This window comes from Pseudophryne corroboree, chromosome 6, assembly GCF_028390025.1.
Source record: "Pseudophryne corroboree isolate aPseCor3 chromosome 6, aPseCor3.hap2, whole genome shotgun sequence".
Classification (NCBI taxonomy): domain Eukaryota; kingdom Metazoa; phylum Chordata; class Amphibia; order Anura; family Myobatrachidae; genus Pseudophryne; species Pseudophryne corroboree.
In genome coordinates, this window is record NC_086449.1 from 322,809,661 (window position 1) to 322,829,643 (window position 19,983).

General features: G+C 45.0%; 1 protein-coding gene across 2 annotated transcripts in view; it reads right to left on the minus strand.

Moving 5' to 3' along the window:
- Window positions 1-19,983, minus strand: part of LOC134932159 (long-chain fatty acid transport protein 2-like) — a 266,805-nt gene that overhangs the window by 61,735 nt on the left and 185,087 nt on the right. For both annotated transcript variants that reach the window (XM_063926307.1, XM_063926306.1), the window contains one exon: window positions 2,031-2,229. In XM_063926307.1, coding sequence (XP_063782377.1) covers window positions 2,031-2,229 — 199 coding nt within the window. The remainder of the gene's footprint in view (window positions 1-2,030; window positions 2,230-19,983) is intronic.

Genomic DNA, 19,983 nt, shown 5'->3' on the forward strand with positions numbered 1-19,983 from the left:
CAGCCCCCAGACCCTAATTACTAGTTGCCGTGCAGCTGCCCTGCTGCACGAGCAACTAATCAATCCTATCTGGCAACGGGGAACGCGGTCCGCCAATGGCGTCCCCGTTGCTATGGACCCAGCGGCTGAGGACGCCCGGCGTCCTAGCGTTGCCAGGGACCCGGTGGCTACAGTACGCATGGCGTTGTGGCGTTGCTAGGTGCCGGGCAGGCAGGGAGGGAGGTGCGGCGGCCGTGAGCGTCGCTCGGAAGCAGACAGAGCGGCGCGCGGACCGCGGCACCTAACAACAGAGAGTTGATAATATCTTCAGAGACTGAAAGTGGATATACCTGGTAAGTCAGAGGTTCTCAAATGTGGTCCTCAAGGCACACCAATGGTCCAGGCTATAGGTACAGTATATCCATGGCTCGGCACAGATGTTAAAATCGAATTGACTGAGGGGCTAATTAAATCACCTGTGGCTAATTATGGCTAAACTTAAAACCAAGACCATTGGGGTGCCTTGAGGATCATGTTTGAGAACCTCTGCTGTAAGCAATTCAAGTCTTACTTTTTCACTCCCAGAATTGTATTCAAATATCAATATCAATACAAATTGAGGACCGATCTACACCGGATTCTTGGTAAGTATAATTTTATTTACAGGTACCCCTGGATTCTACTGGACAAGAGGACCGAGTGCTTTGTGTCAACATAGGTAAGTATGTATGCATGTATGTAAGTGTGCATGTATGTACATTAAAGTTTTACTGTCACTGTGTGTGTTTTGTTTTTATGTGGGTATTTTTTTTGTAGTAGAACTACAGGTACCAGCGGACCCATTTCTCCCCCCGCATGCTGGTACTTGTGGTTCTCCAAGTACCAGCTTGCGGGGGAGGCTTGCTGGGACTTATAGTTCTGCTACAAAAAACATTATTCTTTTTTTTACACAAAAGGCTATCAGCCTCCCATCCACCGCCCACGGATGGGGGGGACAGCCTCGGGCTTCACCCCTGGTCCTTGGGTGGCTGGACGGGGGGACCCCTTGATTTAAGGGGTCCCCACTCCTCAAAGGTACCGCGGGCCAGGGGTGACTAGTTGGGGATTTAATGCCAGGGCCGCAGGGACCAATATAAAAGTGTCCCTCGGCTGTGGCATTATCTCTCTGACTAGTGGAGCCCGGTGCTGGTGGTAAAAATACGGGGGACCCCTACGTTTTTTGTCCCCCGTATTTTTGGCACCAGGACCAGGCGCAGAGCCCAGTGTTGGTTGTTTAAATATGGGGGAACCACAGTCAGTTTTTTCCCTGTATTTTTACAACCAGGACCAGCTCAAAGAGCCCGAGGCTGGTTATGCTGTGGAGGGGAGACCCACGCAAATTTTTTTTTTACATTTTTACACTAAACAGACCCTTTCCCATAGATAACCATGCACAGATCTCACTGATCCATGCATGATTGTCCAAACTCGCCAAGAAAAAGCAGGTCTATTTTTCTGCTGCTTTTTTTAACGAATCGCAAAAAAATACACCCACAATTGAGCATTCCGAGACTAACACCCAAATACGAATGAATAGTAAATTCCCGTGTTGTATGAACAAACAGCCACGTTTGACCGATGGTCTATTCATTCGTATTTCTGAACTTTGCCGTCAAAACCATTCCGAATAGCCCAAACACTGCCGAGATTTGTGCTTAGTAAATTCCTGTGTTGCCACTTAGAAAAAAAAAAAAAATCGGACAAAATCGGAACTTTAGTAAATAAACCCCTTGGAGGGGGAAAAAAAATAAATTGGTAGCACTAAACCATCGATGGCGGGAAACCATCTGGTTCCCCTCCATCGATGGTAAAAGTATTCAACATTGGTCATAGACCATTGATGATTTCAAATCATCTATGGCTGATGGCCATCCCTACTTCAAACATAAAAAAAAAGAAATGTACAGCAAGATATAACTATGTCAGACTACTGTACATGTGTAACTAAAAAGTGAATAAAGGTTTTTCAAAAGGTTAAGTTCAGTGCTATAAGCATACAGCAGATATCTTACCGAAATGTGTCTCCTATACGATCCTGGAAATACGCAAAGCCTTCTTTGTCAAACATCAGCAAGTCTCCACTGTTGAAATACAAATCTCCCTTTTCAAATACATTTCGAAGTCTCTTCTTCTCAGTCTGAGACTCATCTCCTACGTATCCGGCAAAAGGATTGATAATAGTAATTTTTGAGATTAGCAGCCCAGTCTCACCTGTGATCAAATGATAACAGAAATTACTCATTGTAAACTTGTAAGACTAATGCTATTCTAGGACAAGTTCCGAAGTAACATGAGATTTCAGTTTTCAATCATGGTGTTAGGGAAAAAGAAATAAACCACATTGTAAATTTTTTTTTTTTTTTTGCTGTTATTACAGTGAATTTTTCTTTGAATTTGTTAACGATTTATTACTAGAGATGAGCGGGTTCGGCTCTCAGAGATCCGAACCCTCCCGAACTTTACGATCCGAGCCGGGATCCAAGAACTTTTTTCACGTTGTCATTATGGGGTATTGTGTGTAGAATTTTGAGGGAAAAAATGAATTTATTCCATTTTGGAATAAGACTGTAACATAACAAAGGGGGTATATTAGACCTGATCGCAGCAGCAAATTTGTTAGCTAATGGGCAAAACCATGTGCACTGCAGGGGGGGGGGGGCAGATATAACATGTGCAGAGAGAGTTAGATTTGGTTAGGGTGTGTTCAAACTGAATTCTAAATTACAGCGTAAAAATAAAGCAGCCAGTATTTACCCTGCACAAAAACAATATAACCCACTGCAAATATTATATCTGCCCCACCCACAGTGCACATGGGGGGGTTCATTTTGACCCGTTTGCACGCAGCGGTTGTTCGCTGCGGTGCGAAAGGGTCGGGAGTACGGCTGCACGGCACCTGCAATGCGCACACGCATCGTTGCTCGGTGACGGTCGTCGCCGGGCAGCGACACCGCCAGCGCAGAAAGTGATCGCAGCGGGGAGGCGTTCCAGGGCGTCAAATGACTGTTTTCAAGGCGTGGTGAGGCGAACAGAGGCGGATCCAGGCGTATGGAGGGCGGATGTCTGACGTCAATCCCGAGACCTTCGTCGCTGGATCCATCGCACATTGTACGTAACTCTTACCCTGGTCTTGTTTTGCAGGAAACCTTTTTAACATAGCAGGGCTGCACAAGTGATCGCAGCCCTGCTATGCTAAAATACACTCCCCCATAAGCGGCATCAAGTTGATCGCACGAGCAGCAAAAAGTTGCTACGGCGATCAACTCAGAATGAGGGCCCATTAGCTAACAGATTTGCTGCTGCGATCAGGTCTGAATTAGACCCAAAATGTGGAAAAAGTGAAGAGCTGTGAATATTTTCCGGATGCACTTACACATAGCAAAACATGTATGGTTATTTCTGCTTTGCGGCCCCCCCTGCACTGTGTGGTTGGTGCTGCAGCCATAGTTAGTCACAACCACTTCGGGGGGAATGTCACAGCTTACTAATGCAATATTGTACGCAGTAAAAATGTTTTCGGTGTCTCACTTCCAATGTCCATGCTATATGACCATAGGGTTACACCGAAGGTTCGTGATCGACTGATGTGCATCTTATGGTTGCATCTATATGCACAATTGGTGGATCTGAGACGTCTCTGTACAAATCCCAATGGTTGTAGAATATGCATGTTTCTGCTCAACTGATGCGTATGGGATTCCAGCTGTAATGGTATTTTGGACTGACTCTGAATCAGGCCCTTTGTACCACTATTCAGTATTCTGTTACCACTATTACGTATGTTCCTGGACTGCCTCCTGAACTTGAAATAATTGAGCAGAATCCTGTTCTCAAGGTATTGCACTTCCTGGAATATTCAGGACCTATTTTTATTAGACATGAGCGGGTTCAGATCTCAGAGATCCAACCCCCCCCCTACCCCCCTCAAACTTCACGATCTGAGCCTGGCTCTGTACATCCCGCCAGACTCAGATCCTAGAACAGGGCAAAACATCATCCCGGATTCGCCGCCATTTTCACTCCGGACTTGTTGGAGAGTGAGGGAGACAGACCTCTGTCTTTCTGTGGGTGGTGGCGTCAGGTGGGGTCAGTGTGTGCTCTTTACAGGTGCTGTCCTGTGTGCTGTTAGGGGTGCTATCCTATGCTGTTAGGGGTGCTGTACATGGGTTTTGCTGTCCTGTGCTGTACAGGGGCACTGTCGTGTATGCTGTAAAAGGGCTGTTGTATAAATAAAGGTACACTGGATCATTCTTGTATGCTGTAAAAATACAGGAGTGTTGTTAAAATACAGGGGTGCTGTGTCCCTGTCTTGTATGCTGCAAAAATACAGGAGTGTTGTTAAAATACAGGGGTGCTGTGTCCCTGTCTTGTATGCTGTAAAAATACAGGAGTGTTGTTAAAATACAGGGGTGCTGTGTCCCTGTCTTGTATGCTGTAAAAATGCAGGGGTGTTGTTAAAATACAGGGGTGCTGGCCCTGTCCTGTATGTTGTAAAAATACAGGGGTGTTGTGAAAATACAGGGTTGATGTGAAAATACAGGGGTGCTGTGTCCTTGTCTTGTATGCTGCAAAAATACAGTGGTGTTGTTAAAATAAAGGTACACTGGCCCTGTCCTGTATGCTGTAAAAATACAGGGGTGGTGTTAAAATACAGGGGTGCTGTGTCCCTGTCTTGTATGCTGTAAAAACACAGGGGTGTTGTTAAAATAAAGGTACACTCGCCCTGTCCTGTATGCTGTAAAAACACAGGGGTGTTGTTAAAATAAAAGTACACTAGTCCTGCCCTGTATGCTGTAAAAATAGAGGGGTGCTGTAAATATAAAGGGGCACTGTTCTGTTTGCTGTAAAAATAAAGTGGCGCTGTCCTGTGAAATGGAGAACAAAAATTGAGGAAAAAATAGTGAAAGATCAGGAACCACATCCAGTTCCTAGTACTAGTGCTGAAGCTGCTGATGTCACCAGTCATGACATTGACGATGCAATTCCATCAACATCGTCTGCTAAGGCCGATGCCCAATGTCATAGAGGGCATGTAAAATCCAAGAAGCAAAAATTAATAACCAAAAAAATAATAATAATAATCTGATGAGAAACTTAAAATTGGCAATATGCCATTCACAACACGAAGTGGAAGGGAAAGGCTAAGGCCTTGCCCTATGTTCATGACTGGCGGTCCAGTTTCTAATGAAGATAAAAGCTTTCCTCCCTCTCGAAAAAAATAAAAAATGAAACTTGTTAAAGCACACAAAAAACAACTGTGCGTTCATACTTGCACGTCCTCCGCCAGTCCAGTTGCTGATCTTGAGATTGAGGATCTCACTGTAGAAGTACACCAGGATGAAGAGGATATTGGTGTAGCTGCGCTGAGGAGGAAGTTGATGATGAGGATGCTGATGTGGTTTATTTGAATAAGGCACAGTGGAGACAGTTGCTGGCCATGGGATGAAAAAGCCCATTGTCATGCCTGGGCAAAATACCAAAAAAGCCACCTCTTTGGTGTAGAATTATTTCTCCACAAATGTAGACAACAGGTGTCAAGCCATGTGTTGCCTTTGTCAATCCATAATAAGTAGGGGTAAGGACGTTAATCACCTAGGAACATCCTCCCTTATATGACACCTGCTGCGCATTCATCATAAGTCATTGTCACGTTCAGAAGTGCATGAGATGACAATTGCAAATGCCACTAGGGATATAGGATAGTCCCTCTGGATCACTGGAGGACTTCCAGTGAATCTGGAGCTGCCGGGATATAGTGGCAGCGACGGTCCTTTAAATCATCCAGGGAGTCAGGCAGTGTGGGGGAAGGGTAACTTGCACAGAGTCTATTACCAGCAGGAGATTCTGGAGCTCACTCCAGGCTGAGAGACACCAAAGCACTGACAGCTTGCTAGTGCTTGAGACCTGGAACTTATACCCAGTGATTACAGCTGAATGGATGAGCAGCTCACATGATGTGGAAGCGAATCCGGATTGGACCCTAGAAGGTCAGCTGACCAGGAACTGTCATGGCGATGTCCATAGGTGGTTTTGGAAGGAACTCTAGCGTGGTGTGTGCATAGACAGGCAATAATAGGCACAGGTCCTGAGAGTACAGGAAGGTATATCTGGTAACCATTGGACTTGTGGATGCTGGCACGGAAGTCTAGGACAGCATGAGAATCCTCAACGATTGCTATGCAGGCACACCATGAAGAGACTTGCTGAGTTCTAAATTCACACAGAAGGTTAAATCAATACAGATCCACTCGTTAGCAAAGAGTGAGCTCAGCACACAGAGAGCTCATGATACTGGTGAACTATTTATCCCCGCCAGCAGAAAACATGCAGATTACAGGACAGATGGCAGAGGTAAGTCAACAAATGATATGATTTAAGTCAGGATTGTGACAACAGGGACATTTAGAAAAGTGTCCTCAGTGTCCTTAAAAATGCGGTTGTACCCACTGTCCACTTAACCACGGACATGTGGACAAGTGGAGCAGGGCAAACTAAGGACTACATGACAGACCACTGGGTAGATGTTTTGCCTTCCGCAGCAACAAAAACAGCTGCACCAGCAGCAGTATCTCAAAAACACCAACACTTTCCTAGGCAGGCTACACTATGTATCACCATCTTCCATAAGAGGCACACCGCTGAGAACCTCTTACAGTGTCACGATCCGGGTTATTAGCCATCACTATTTACCTTCTATGTGTCTCCTGAGACTGGCCCAGCGTTCCAAGCCTGGATTTCACCTGCGCTGTCTGCGGGCAGCACGCTGTATATCATTGCCTCAAGTCTCTTCTCTGTGATCCTGGCAGCGCTGTCATGGCAGCTTTACAGCTTATCTCACTTGTTTTAAAGAATGGCATCTCCTGCCCTCCGCAGCCTCCGCCGCCATTACTACTAATTACCACATGTAATGTACAAACAGACTTTACCTCCAGATTCAAACATGGGCGCAGCCATGTTTGTTTTTCTATCACATGTTATTCTACAGCCTATCCGTTGCACTCTGGACTCTGCCTAATTACCCAGCCAATACCTGCTTACCAGCTGGGATAAATGTCCTGCTCCAGGGCTGGATAATCGTCAGTGCTTTGGTTGTCTAACCTGGTACACATGTCTCTCCTGTTTGTTTATTCTACAGCTTGTTCCTCCAGGTATTCCAGCTCCTGTGATTCAGCTCCACTAAGAGACTTGCACCAGTTACCATCCTGCGGTGCAGCCTGACTTCTGCAGTGTTCCAGCATTGCTCCCGGTTACCTGCTGCGATCGGACACCTGCTTCCTGTTCACATCGCTGGTCCTGTTTCTCCTCCAGCGGTGTCCTGGTATCGCTTCTAGCTTCTATTCCCTGCAGCATCGCTCTCTATGCTTCATAGTGAATTCATCACTGGCTACCAGCTCTCTACAGTGCTCCTGTGTCACTATCAGCCTTCAAGCGGTGTTCTACATTATCTCCTGTATCATCCTACGTTACCAGCGGTATTCCAATATCGCTTTGCATCTGTGACCACACAACATCGAACCACAGTCTCCATCGTTACTCACCATTGGACTCTAAACTTCAGCGGTGAGTTCAGTACACCTTTTGTTCACACCGGCTCCATCTGGTAATCTCTGCAGTTCTACCAAGTACCATCTCAACTTCTGTGCACCTGTGTTTATCCCAGCCTCTGTGTATCATCTGCTGGGCAGTACCAGCTCGTTCCTCACTTCAGCGGTTAGCTGTGTTATACGGACTTACCAGTTCCGGATTTGGTAAGGACTTTAACATACTGTTCTGCAAAGCCACAGCGCTTATTACCTCTGCGCTTCCAGGAACTGCACTGTAATATCTCTCTGCACATCTACTGTTGAAGTCATTGCATAACCAAGGTGTTTATACTGTGTGTTCAATAAACTGACTTTTGTTTTTACAACTCCGTTGTCATGGTCACGCCTTCGGGCAGTTGGTGCTAGATCTCCTGTATGTCTAGGAACCCAATTCTACCTCCCCGGTTCACCTACACGCCAGCCCCTACACCTGAGGCTTCCCCAGGTTTGCCTCAGCTCTCAGTTGTGACATACAGAGACTGAGGGACATCATCGCAGAATGGCTTACCCCAATTAGACCTCTCCTGCGGATTTGTGAGATCGGACACCGCCACCAATACAGTGCAAGCATTACATCTGGGCAAATTCCATCACATCCCATGTTTTGCTCACACAATTGATTTGGTGGTGCAGAAATTTTTTAAAAACGACAGGGGCGTGCAGGAGATGCTGTCGGTAGCCCGAATAATTGCGGGACACTTTCGACATTCAGCGAATGCATGCCGAAGACTGGAGCACCAGAAAACACTCCTTAACCTGCCCTGCCATCACCTGAAGGAACGAGGTGGAATTCAACCCTCTATATGCTTCAGAGGATTGAGGAGCAGAAAAAGGCCATTCAAGCCTATACATCCACTTATGACATAGGCAAAGGAGGGGTAATGCACCTGACTCAAGTGCAGTGGAGAATTATTTCCGTCTTGTGCAAGGTTCTCCAACCCTTCGAACTTGCCACACGTGAAGTCAGTTCAGACACTGCCAGCGTGAGTCAGGTCATTCCCCTCATCAGGCTTTTGCAGAAGCAGCTTGAGAAATTAAAGGAGGAGCTAAGACGGAGCGATTCCACTAAGTATGTGGGACTTGTGGATGGGGCCCTTCATTCCCTTTGCCAGGATTCAAGGGTGATCAATCTGTTGAAATCAGATCACTACATTTTGGCCACCGTGCTTGAACCTAGGTTTAAAGCCTATGTTGTATCTTTCTTTCCAGCAGACACAAGTCTGCAGAGGTTCAAAGATCTGCTGGTGAGAAAATTGTCAGCTCAAGCAGAACGTGACACGTCAACAGCTTCTCCTTCATTTTCTCCCACAACTGGAGCTGCGAGGAAAAGAATAAAATTTCCTAGCCGACACGCTGGCGGTGATGCAGGGCAGTCAGGAGCAAGTGTTGACATCTGGTCCAGACTGAAGGAGCTGCCAACTATTACTGACATATCTACTGTCACTGCATATGATGCTGTCACCATTGAAAGAATGGTGCAGGATTATATCGGTGACAGTATCCAAGTAGGCATGTATGACAGTCCATATGTATACTGGCAGGAAAAAACCGCAATTTGGAGGCCCTTGCACAAGCTGGCTTTATTTTACCTAAGTTGCCCCGCCTCCAGTGTGCACTCAGGAAGAGTTTTTAGTGCAGCCGGTAACCTTGTCAGCGATCGGCGTGAGAGGTTACTTCCACAAAATGTGGAGAAGATGATGTTCATCAAAGTGAATTATAAATTACTCCATGAAGACCTTTACCAGCAATTGCCTCCAGGAAGTACACAGGGACCAGTGATGGTGGATTCCAGTGGGGACAAATTAATACTCTGTGAGGATGTAAACACTGAAAGAGGTGAGGAATTGGAGGATGAGGACGACATCTTGCCTCTGTAGAGCCAGTTTGTGCAAGGACAGATGAATTGCTTATTTTTTGGTGGGGGCCCAAACAAAGCAATAATTTCAGCCACAGTCGTGTGGCAGACCCTGTCGCTGAAATGATTGGTTTCTTAAAATGTGCCTGTCCTGTTTATACAACATAAGGGTGGTTGGGAGGGCCCAAGGACAATTCCATCTTCCACTTTTTTTTTTCCTTTGCATAATGTGCTCTTTGAGACCTAGTTTTTATTATTATTATTATTATTATTACATTTTATTTATAAGGCGCCACAAGTATTTTGCAGCGTTGTACAAAGGACAGTACAGGGAGACAAAACTTAGCATTACAGTAAATTAGAGATGTGCGGCGGGCACTTTTCGTGTTTCGTGTTTTGGGTTTGGTTCTGGTTCCATGTTTTGGATCTGGATTGTTTTGTCAAAACCACCCATTCGTGTTTTGGTTTTGATTTTGGATCTGGATGATTTTTGAAAAAAACATAAAAACAGCTAAAATCACAGAATTCGGTGGTAACCTCAATAACATTCATTTCCAGTCTATTCTGAACACTGAACACCTCACAATATTGTTTTTAGGCCAAAAGGTTGCACTGAGGTGGCTGTATGACTAAGCTAAGCAACACAAGTGTGTGGCACAAACACCTGGCCCATCTAGGAGTGGCAGATTTAAAAAATAGGACCCAAACAGCACATGATACAAAGAAGAAAAAGAGGTGCAATGAGGTAGTTGGATGGCTAAGATAAGTGACACAAGTGTGCAGCACAAACACCTGGCCCATCTAGGAGTGGCAATGCAGTGGCACTGCAGTGGCAGACAGGGTGGCATTTAAAAAAACTAGGCCCCAAACAGCACATGATGCAAAGAAAAAATGAGGTGCACCAAGGTCGCTGGATGGCTAAGCTAAGCGACACAAGTGTGCAGCACAAACACCTGGCCCATCTAGAAGTGGCACTGCAGTGGCAGACAGGAATGGATGGCACTTAAAAAAAAACTAGGGCCCAAACAGCACATCATGCAAAGAAAAGAGGTGCAATGAGGTAGCTGTATGACTAAGCTATGTGACACAAGTGTGCAGCACAAACAACATGGGACGTGCTGGAATTTGCCCAGATGTAATACACGCACAATATTGGTGGCACAGGAGAGCGTACCCCTAAACCACACACACACACACACACACGGCACAGCCTGTAAAATTAATTTGGATATTAATAACCCTTTTATTTGGAGTTATTATAATAATATGCAGCACAGGCAAGCGTACCCCTATACCACACAGGGCAAATCCTGTAAAAATTATTTGGATAATAATATAAGTATTGTATATAACCCTTTTATTTGGAGTAAATAATATACAGCACAGGACACCACCACTTGACTTATGGCAGCCCAAGATACCACCACTGGACTGGACTTATACGGCAGTACCCCTGGACTTGTACAGCAGTGTCAGACAGGATGGCACTTTAAAAAACTAGCCCCCAAACAGCACATGATGCAAAGAAGAAAAAGATGTGCAAGATGGAATTTTCCTTGGCCCTCCCACCCACCCTTATGTTGTATAAACAGGACATGCACACTTTAACAAACCAATAATTTCAGCGACAGGGTCTGCCACACAACTGTGGCTGAAATTAGTGGTTTGTTTGGGAACCCACCAAAAAAGAAGCAATCAACCTCTCCTTGCATAAACTGGCTCTAAAGAGGTAAGATGTCAACCTCATCCTCATCCTCTGATTCCTCACCCCTTTCAGTATGTACATCCCCCTCCTCACAGAGTATTAATTCGTCCCCACTGGAATCCACCATCACAGGTCCCTGTGTACTTTCTGGAGGCAATTGCTGGTCAAGATCTTCCTGGAGGAATTTCTAAATCATTTTGATGAACATCATCTTCTCCACATTTTGTGGAAGTATCCTCCTACGCCGATCGCTGACAAGGTTACCGGCTGCACTAAACACTCTTTCAGAGTACATACTGGAGTTGGGGCAACTTATGTAAAATAAAGCCAGTTTGTGCAAGGGCCTCCAAATTGCCTCTTTTTCCTGCCAGTATACAGTATACAGTCTTTCAATTGTGACAGAAGCATATGCAGTGACAGTAGACATGTCAGTAATCATTGGCAGGTCCTTCAGTCCGGACCAGATGTCAGCACTCGCTCCTGATTGCCCTGCATCACCGCCAGTGGGTGGGCTAGGAAATCTTATCCTTTTCCTCGCAGCCCCAGTTGTGGGAGAAAATGAAGGAGGAGCTGTTGACGGGTCATATTCCACTTCAGTTATCAATTTTCTCACCAGCAGGTCTTTGAACCTCTGCAGACTTGTGTCTGCCGGAGAGATACAACATAGGCTTTAAAGCTAGGATCGAGCACTGTGGCCAAAATGTAGTGCTCTGATTTCAACAGATTGACCACCCTTGAATCCTGGCAAAGGGAATGAAGGGCTCCATCCACAAGTCCCACATACTTAGCGGAATTGCTCCGTCTTAGCTCCTCCTTTAATTTCTCCAGCTGCTTCTGCAAAAGCCTGATGAGGGGAATGACGTGACTCAAGCTGGCAGTGTCTGAACTGACTTTACGTGTGGCAAGTTCGAAGGGTTGGAGAACCTTGCATAAGACAGAAATCATTCTCCACTGCGCTTGAGTCAGGTGCATTCCCCCTCCTTTGCCTATATCATAGGTGGATGTATATGCTTGAATGGACTTTTGCTGCTCCCCCAACCTGTGAAGCATATAGAGTGTTGAATTCCACCTTGTTACTACCTCTTGCTTCAGGTGATGGCAGGGCAGGTTTAGGAGTGTTTGCTGGCTCTCCAGTCTTCGGCACACAGTGGCTGAATATCAAAAGTGTCCCGCAATTTTTCGGGCCACCAACAGCAGCATCTCCTGCATGCCGCTGTAATTTTTCAAAAAATTCTGCACCACCAAATTCAATGTATGTGCAAAACATGGGACGTGCTGGAATTTGCCCACATGTAATGCACGCACAATATTGATGGTGTATTCCGATATCACAAATCCCAAGGAGAGTCTAAGTGGGGTAAGCCATTGTGCGATGATGTATCTCAGTTTCCGCAAGAGGTTGTCAGCAGTGTGCCTCTTACGGAAAGCGGTAATACATAGCATAGCCTGCCTAGGAACGAGTTGGCGTTTGTAATATGCTGCTACTGGTGCCGCTGCTGTTGTTGCTGCAGGAGGCAATCTACCCAGTGGGCTGTCACAGTCACATAATCCTTAGTCTGCCCTGTTCCACTTATCCACATGTCCGTGGTTAAGTGGACAGTGGGTACAACTGCATTTTTTAGGACACTGAGGACACTTTTTCTGACGTCTCATTACATTCTAAGTATCACCTTCCTAGTTATGTGGAATCTAGATGGGATTTGGTACCGGGGACACATAACTTCCATCAATTCTCTATGGCCCACTGAACTAATGGTGGAAACCAGACGCATGTACACCAACATAGCTGTCAAAGCCTCAGTTATCTTCTTTGCAACAGAATGACTGCTGTCATATTTCATCGTCCTGCAAATGACTGTTGGACAGTCAATTGCTTAGTTGAAGTAGTTCATGTGGTCTTCCAACTTCTCCTCTGTTATGATGATTGACTTCCAGCAGCAACAACACCAGCAGCAGCAGCAGTAGTAGTAGGCGTACCACTCAAGGATTCTCTGGAGAAATCCCAGTTAGGAGAGGACTCCTCAGTCTTGCCAGTTACATGGCCTGCAGGACTACTGACTTTCCTGACTGAGGAGGAAGTTGACGTTGAGGGAGTATGTGGTGTGGCTTGCAGGAGCTTGGGTACAAGAGGAAGAAGGGATTTAGATGTCAGTGGACTGCTTATGCTCTTACCCAAAGTTTCTGAACTTGACAATGACTTCTGATGAATGCACAGCAGGTGACGTATAACGGAGGATGTTCCTAGGTGGTTAATGTCCTTACCCCTACTTCTTACGGATTGACAAAGGCAACACATGGCTTGACACCTGTTGTCTACATTTGTGGAGAAATAAATCCACACCAAAGAGGTGACTGACTTAGTATTTTGCCCAGGCATGACAATGGACTTATTCATCCCACGGACAACAACTGTCTCCCCCGGTGCCTGATTTAAACAAACCACATCACCATCAGAATCCTCATCATCAACTTACTCCTCAGCACCAGCAACACCCATATCCTCATCCTGGTGTACTTCAGCAGTGACATCTTCAATTTGAATATCAGAAACTGGACTGTGGGTGCTACAGTTCTTTGCTGTGCTTTTGCTAGCTTAAGTCTTATCATTTTTCTAGGGTGAGGATGAGGGCTTCCATCATCATGTGAAGCTGAACCACAAGTCATGAACATAGGCCAGGGCCTTAGCCTTTCCTTGCCACTCCGTGTCGTAAATGGCATATTGGCATGTTTACGTTTCTCCTCAGACCATTTAAATTTATTTTTTGGGTCTTTTTACTGAACTTTGGCTTTTTGGATTTGACATGCCCTCTACTATCACATTGGGCAGACGACGTTGATGGCATTTCATCGTCTACTATATGTCATGACTAGTGGCAGCAGCTTCAGCACTAGGAGGAAGTGGTTCTTGATCTTTCCCTATTTTATCCTCCAAGTTTTTGTTCTTCATTATTTTTCTGGTGTTATATAACAAAATATGCGGCACAGGAGAGCGTACCCCTACACCACACAGTGCAAACCCTGTAAAAACTATTTGGATTAAATATTAATAACCCTTTTATTTGGAGTAAATAATATACAGCACAGGACAGTACCACTGGACTTATATGGCAGTACCATTGGACTGGATTTATACAGCAGTATTACTGGACTTATACAGCAGTACCATTGGAATTATATGTCAGTATCACTGGACTAGATTTATACGGCAGTATCACTGGACTTATACGCCAGTGCCACTGGATTTATACAGCAGTATCACTGGACTTATACAGCAGTATCACTGGACTTATATGACAAAAAGGGATACTGGCGCCGGCTGGATCTCAAAATAAAGAACGGATACAAGTTTATCAGTTAAACAATTATATCATACATTTATTAAAATTAATCTAAAAAGTGTATAGATGACACGTGTGTTATCAAAGGGGTAATAATAAAAAGAGTTGAGAGTCTCTCAAGTAGGCTGAAGACCACTTAGATTTCAAATGGGGCAATAAGCACTTATGATCTGGCTAGAACTCAGTCCTCCAAGGTCTCCTCATATGTTTTTGGTTGTAAATATTACCATGGTCTCTGAAGAAAGTCCCCTTGGTTCTCAATTGCAGGTCGAGGTCCAATAGCAGCAGGGGAATGGGCAGAGACTCCAAAGCAATGCTGTAAATAGAGGTCCTGTAGGATTCAAAAGTCCAAAGATTGCCAGATGATTCAAAGTTGAAGCAAATATAGTGCCCGTGGTCAGTGAAAAAAGGGGCTCGGGCACTATATTTGCTTCAACTTTGAATCATCTTGCAATCTTTGGACTTTTGAATCCTCCAGGACCTCTATTTACAGCATTGCTTTGGAGTCTCTGCCCATTCCCCTGCTGCTATTGGACCTCGACCTGCAATTGAGAACCAAGGGGACTTTCTTCAGAGACCATGGTAATATTTACAACCAAAAACATATGAGGAGACCTTGGAGGACTGAGTTCTAGCCAGATCATAAGTGCTTATTGCCCCATTTGAAATCTAAGTGGTCTTCAGCCTACTTGAGAGACTCTCAACTCTTTTTATTATTACCCCTTTGATAACACACGTGTCATCTATACACTTTTTAGATTAATTTTAATAAATGTATGATATAATTGTTTAACTGATAAACTTGTATCCGTTCTTTATTTTGAGATCCAGCCGGCGCCAGTATCCCTTTTTGTCTTGTTTTTAACTTTTTGGGACTAACCATCCCTATACAGGCTGCCGTTGACAGCGCACTCACCAATTCTCTTGTCACTGGACTTATATGGCAGTATCACTGGAATTATACAACAGTACCACTGGAATTATACGACAGTACCACTGGACTTATACGGCAGTATCACTGAACTTATACGGCAGTATCACTGGAATTATGCGGCAGTACCACTGGACTTATAAGGCAGTACCATTGGACTGGATTTATACGGCAGTATTACTGGACTTATACGCCAGTACCACTGGACTTATGCGGCAGTACCAATGGACATATACGGCAAAACCACTGCACTTATACATCAGTACCACTGGAATTATATGTCAGTATCACTGGACTTATAAGGCAGTACCACTGGACTTTTACGCCAGTATCACTGGAATTATACGGCAGTACCACTGGACTTATATGGCAGTACCACTGAACTGGACATATACGGCAGTATCACTGGACATATACAGGAGTATCACTGGACTTATACGGCAGTATCACTGGACTGGATTTATACACCAGTACCACTGAATTTATACGCCAGTATCACTGGACATATACGGCAGTATCACTGGACTTATACAGCAGTATCACTGGACTGGATTTATACGCCAGTACCACTGGATTTATTCGCCAGTACCACTGGACATATACGGCAGTATCATTGGAATTATATGGCAGTACCACTGGACATATACAGCAGTATCACTGGACTGGATTTATACGGCAGTACCACTGGAAATATATGGCAGTATCACTGGACTTATATGGCAGTATCACTGGACTGGATTTATTCACCAGTATCACTGGATTTATACGGCAGTATCACTGGATTTATACAGCAGTATCACTGGACTTATACGGCAGTAGCACTGGACTTATACGGCAGTAGCACTGGACTTATACAGCAGCACAGGGACACCACCACTGGACTGATGTAGGACAACACAGCACCACTGGACTGGACTTATTTAGCAGCACTGGACATATGGCAGCAGAAGACACCACCACTGTGACTGGACTGATGCAGCACAAGACAACACCACTGGACTGATGCAGCACAAGACAGCACTGGAATCGCCACCCCACTTTCCCTCCCGCACAGACACTGAGGATTGAGACACGTCCTCTCGCTACACTCTCCAATTTCGGAGTGAAAATGGTGGCAACACGTGGCTCCTTATGTGGAATCCAAAACCCGCGAGAATCCAACAGCGGGATGATGACGTTTTCTTGTTCTGGTTTCCGAGTCAGGTGGAAAAACCCGAACCGGGCTCAGGTAGTGAAGTTCGGGGGAATTAGTTCTTAGAGAACCATACCCGCTCATCTCTACAGTAAATAAATAACAAAAATAGAGTACAGGTAACAAAAAACACCACAATTCTCAAAACATAATTCAGCTAAGATGTAAGTAGTGAGGAAGTAATTATCGTACTACTTGGGGCTGGCGGCTATAGATAGAGATGAGCCTTCATCAGCAGGCGAAGAAGTGGGTAAAGATGTTCACTGAGAAGGAGAGAGCTGTGAGTGAAATGTGTCGAGAAGAGGGCTTTGACAACAAGAGGGAAGAAGACCCTGCTCTGAAAAGCTAACAATCTAGTGGGAAGGGGCAACAGACAGATGACATGTGGTGCAAGCAAGCGGGAGGTAGCCTGATGGCAGTATGTAAGAAAAGCAGAGATGTCCAAGGCATGAGGCAGGGGGATGGAGGAGCAGCCTCAAGACTAGGTTATGCATAGGAAGGGTATGCATTGATGAATAGGTGGGTTTTTAGTGCCCATTTGAAGCTTTGCAAGGTTGGGGAGAGTCTAATGGAGCGGGGGAGCACATTCCACTGAAAGGGTGCAGCACGGGCAAAATCTTGAAGTCGAGCATGGGAAGCAGTGACCAGGGCAGAGGAGAGGCGATAGTCATTGGCTGACTGTAGGGGGCAGGAGGGAGTATGATGGGAGAAGAGGTTGGAGATGTAGGGATCAGTGGAATTAGAGATGGCCTTGTATGTGAGAGTGAAGAGTTTGAAGAGGATTCTATAGGGGAATGGCAGTCAGTGTAGATTTTCTTGAAGGGCAGTGGCAGATGTGGAGTGGCAGGAGAGGAAGATAAGCCTAGCTGCAAAGTTGAGGACAGATTGGAGGGGAGCAAGATGAGAGCAAGTGAGGCCAGTGAGGAGAACATTGCAGTAGTCGAGTCGTGAGATGACCAGTGAGTGGATGATAAGTTTAGTTGCACTCTGGGAGAGAAGTGGCCTAATGCAAGCAATGTTGCGTAGCTGGAACTGACAGGATTGTGCTAGACTGGGGGAAGAGAGATGCAGATGCACACTCTTAGCACTAAGAACACTGATAATAAAAATAATTTAAATAAACCCTCACAATTAACATGGAGTATAATTGAAGTTCTTAGCACACATTTGCGCAAATATGCGGGCCCATGTACCGCGGCCAGGTGACTTCATCACCTGGCCGCGGTACATGGCCCGCATAAGCCAGGTGACTTCAAATGCATTTCAGATCACACATTGATAAGGCCCTATTTAGAGGTAAGTCCTGTATAAATTTATTGAATGTGATAGTATTAGGGATGTTAGGGACCCATGTGATGAAGTCACCTGGCCGCGGTACATGGGCCCGCATATTTGCGCAAATGTGTGCTAAGAACTTCAATTATACTCCATGTTAATTGTGAGGGTTTATTTAAATTATTTTTATTATCAGTGTTCTTAGTGCTAAGAGTGTGTATCTGCATCTCTCTTCCCCCAGCATAGTATTAGAAGCCTCAGCATGATAGCACCTCTTGATATCTTTATTAATAGGATGTGCAATCCAGGTTCCCCCTTTTTTCCACTATATTTGTGTATATATTGTACACTGGAAGGCAAGGCTTCCTTCCTCTGGATTGGCACTCCTCCCATTCACCCTCAGGTGTTTTAATTAGCTGGGTTCCTGCATTTCAGATCACACATTGATAAGGCCCTATTTAGAGGTAAGTCCTGTATAAATTTATTGAATGTGATAGTATTAGGGATGTTAGGGACCCATGTGATGAAGTCACCTGGCCGCGGTACATGGGCCCGCATATTTGCGCAAATGTGTGCTAAGAACTTCAATTATACTCCATGTTAATTGTGAGGGTTTATTTAAATTATTTTTATTATCAGTGTTCTTAGTGCTAAGAGTGTGCATCTGCATCTCTCTTCCCCCAGCATAGTATTAGAAGCCTCAGCATGATAGCACCTCTTGATATCTTTATTAATAGGATGTGCAATCCAGGTTCCCCCTTTTTTCCACTATATTTGTGTATATATTGTACACTGGAAGGCAAGGCTTCCTTCCTCTGGATTGGCACTCCTCCCATTCACCCTCAGGTGTTTTAATTAGCTGGGTTCCTGCATTTCAGATCACACATTGATAAGGCCCTATTTAGAGGTAAGTCCTGTATAAATTTATTGAATGTGATAGTATTAGGGATGTTAGGGACCCATGTGATGAAGTCACCTGGCCGCGGTACATGGGCCCGCATATTTGCGCAAATGTGTGCTAAGAACTTTAATTATACTCCATGTTAATTGTGAGGGTTTATTTAAATTATTTTTATTATCAGTGTTCTTAGTGCTAAGAGTGTGCATCTGCATCTCTCTTCCCCCAGCATAGTATTAGAAGCCTCAGCATGATAGCACCTCTTGATATCTTTATTAATAGGATGTGCAATCCAGGTTCCCCCTTTTTTCCACTATATTTGTGTATATATTGTACACTGGAAGGCAAGGCTTCCTTCCTCTGGATTGGCACTCCTCCCATTCACCCTCAGGTGTTTTAATTAGCTGGGTTCCTGCATTTCAGATCACACATTGATAAGGCCCTATTTAGAGGTAAGTCCTGTATAAATTTATTGAATGTGATAGTATTAGGGATGTTAGGGACCCATGTGATGAAGTCACCTGGCCGCGGTACATGGGCCCGCATATTTGCGCAAATGTGTGCTAAGAACTTCAATTATACTCCATGTTAATTGTGAGGGTTTATTTAAATTATTTTTATTATCAGTGTTCTTAGTGCTAAGAGTGTGCATCTGCATCTCTCTTCCCCCAGCATAGTATTAGAAGCCTCAGCATGATAGCACCTCTTGATATCTTTATTAATAGGATGTGCAATCCAGGTTCCCCCTTTTTTCCAGGATTGTGCTAGAGCTTGGATGTGGGGTGCAAAGGAAAGGGAGGAGTCAAGAGTGACGCCCAAGCAGTGGAGTTGGGGAACGGGGGAGATGATGGTGATGATAGAGATATTGGTAGTGGGTGTTATTCTGGCTGGGGGAAATATAATGAGTTAAGTTTTGTCCATGTTGAGCTTCAGAGAGCGCTCAGACATCCTGGAGGAGAATGCAGAGATGCAGCTGGAAACCTGAGAGAGGACAGAGGGGAACAGATCAGGAGAGGAGAGGTAGAGTTGTGTGTCATCAGCACAGAGATGGTATTGAAGGCCAAAGGAGTTAATGAGCGCACCCAGGGAAGAGATGTACAGGGAGAACAGAAGGGGGCCTATGACAGAACTCTGAGGGAAACCAACAGGAAGGATGGAAGGGTGTGAGGTGGTACCGGAGGCAGACAC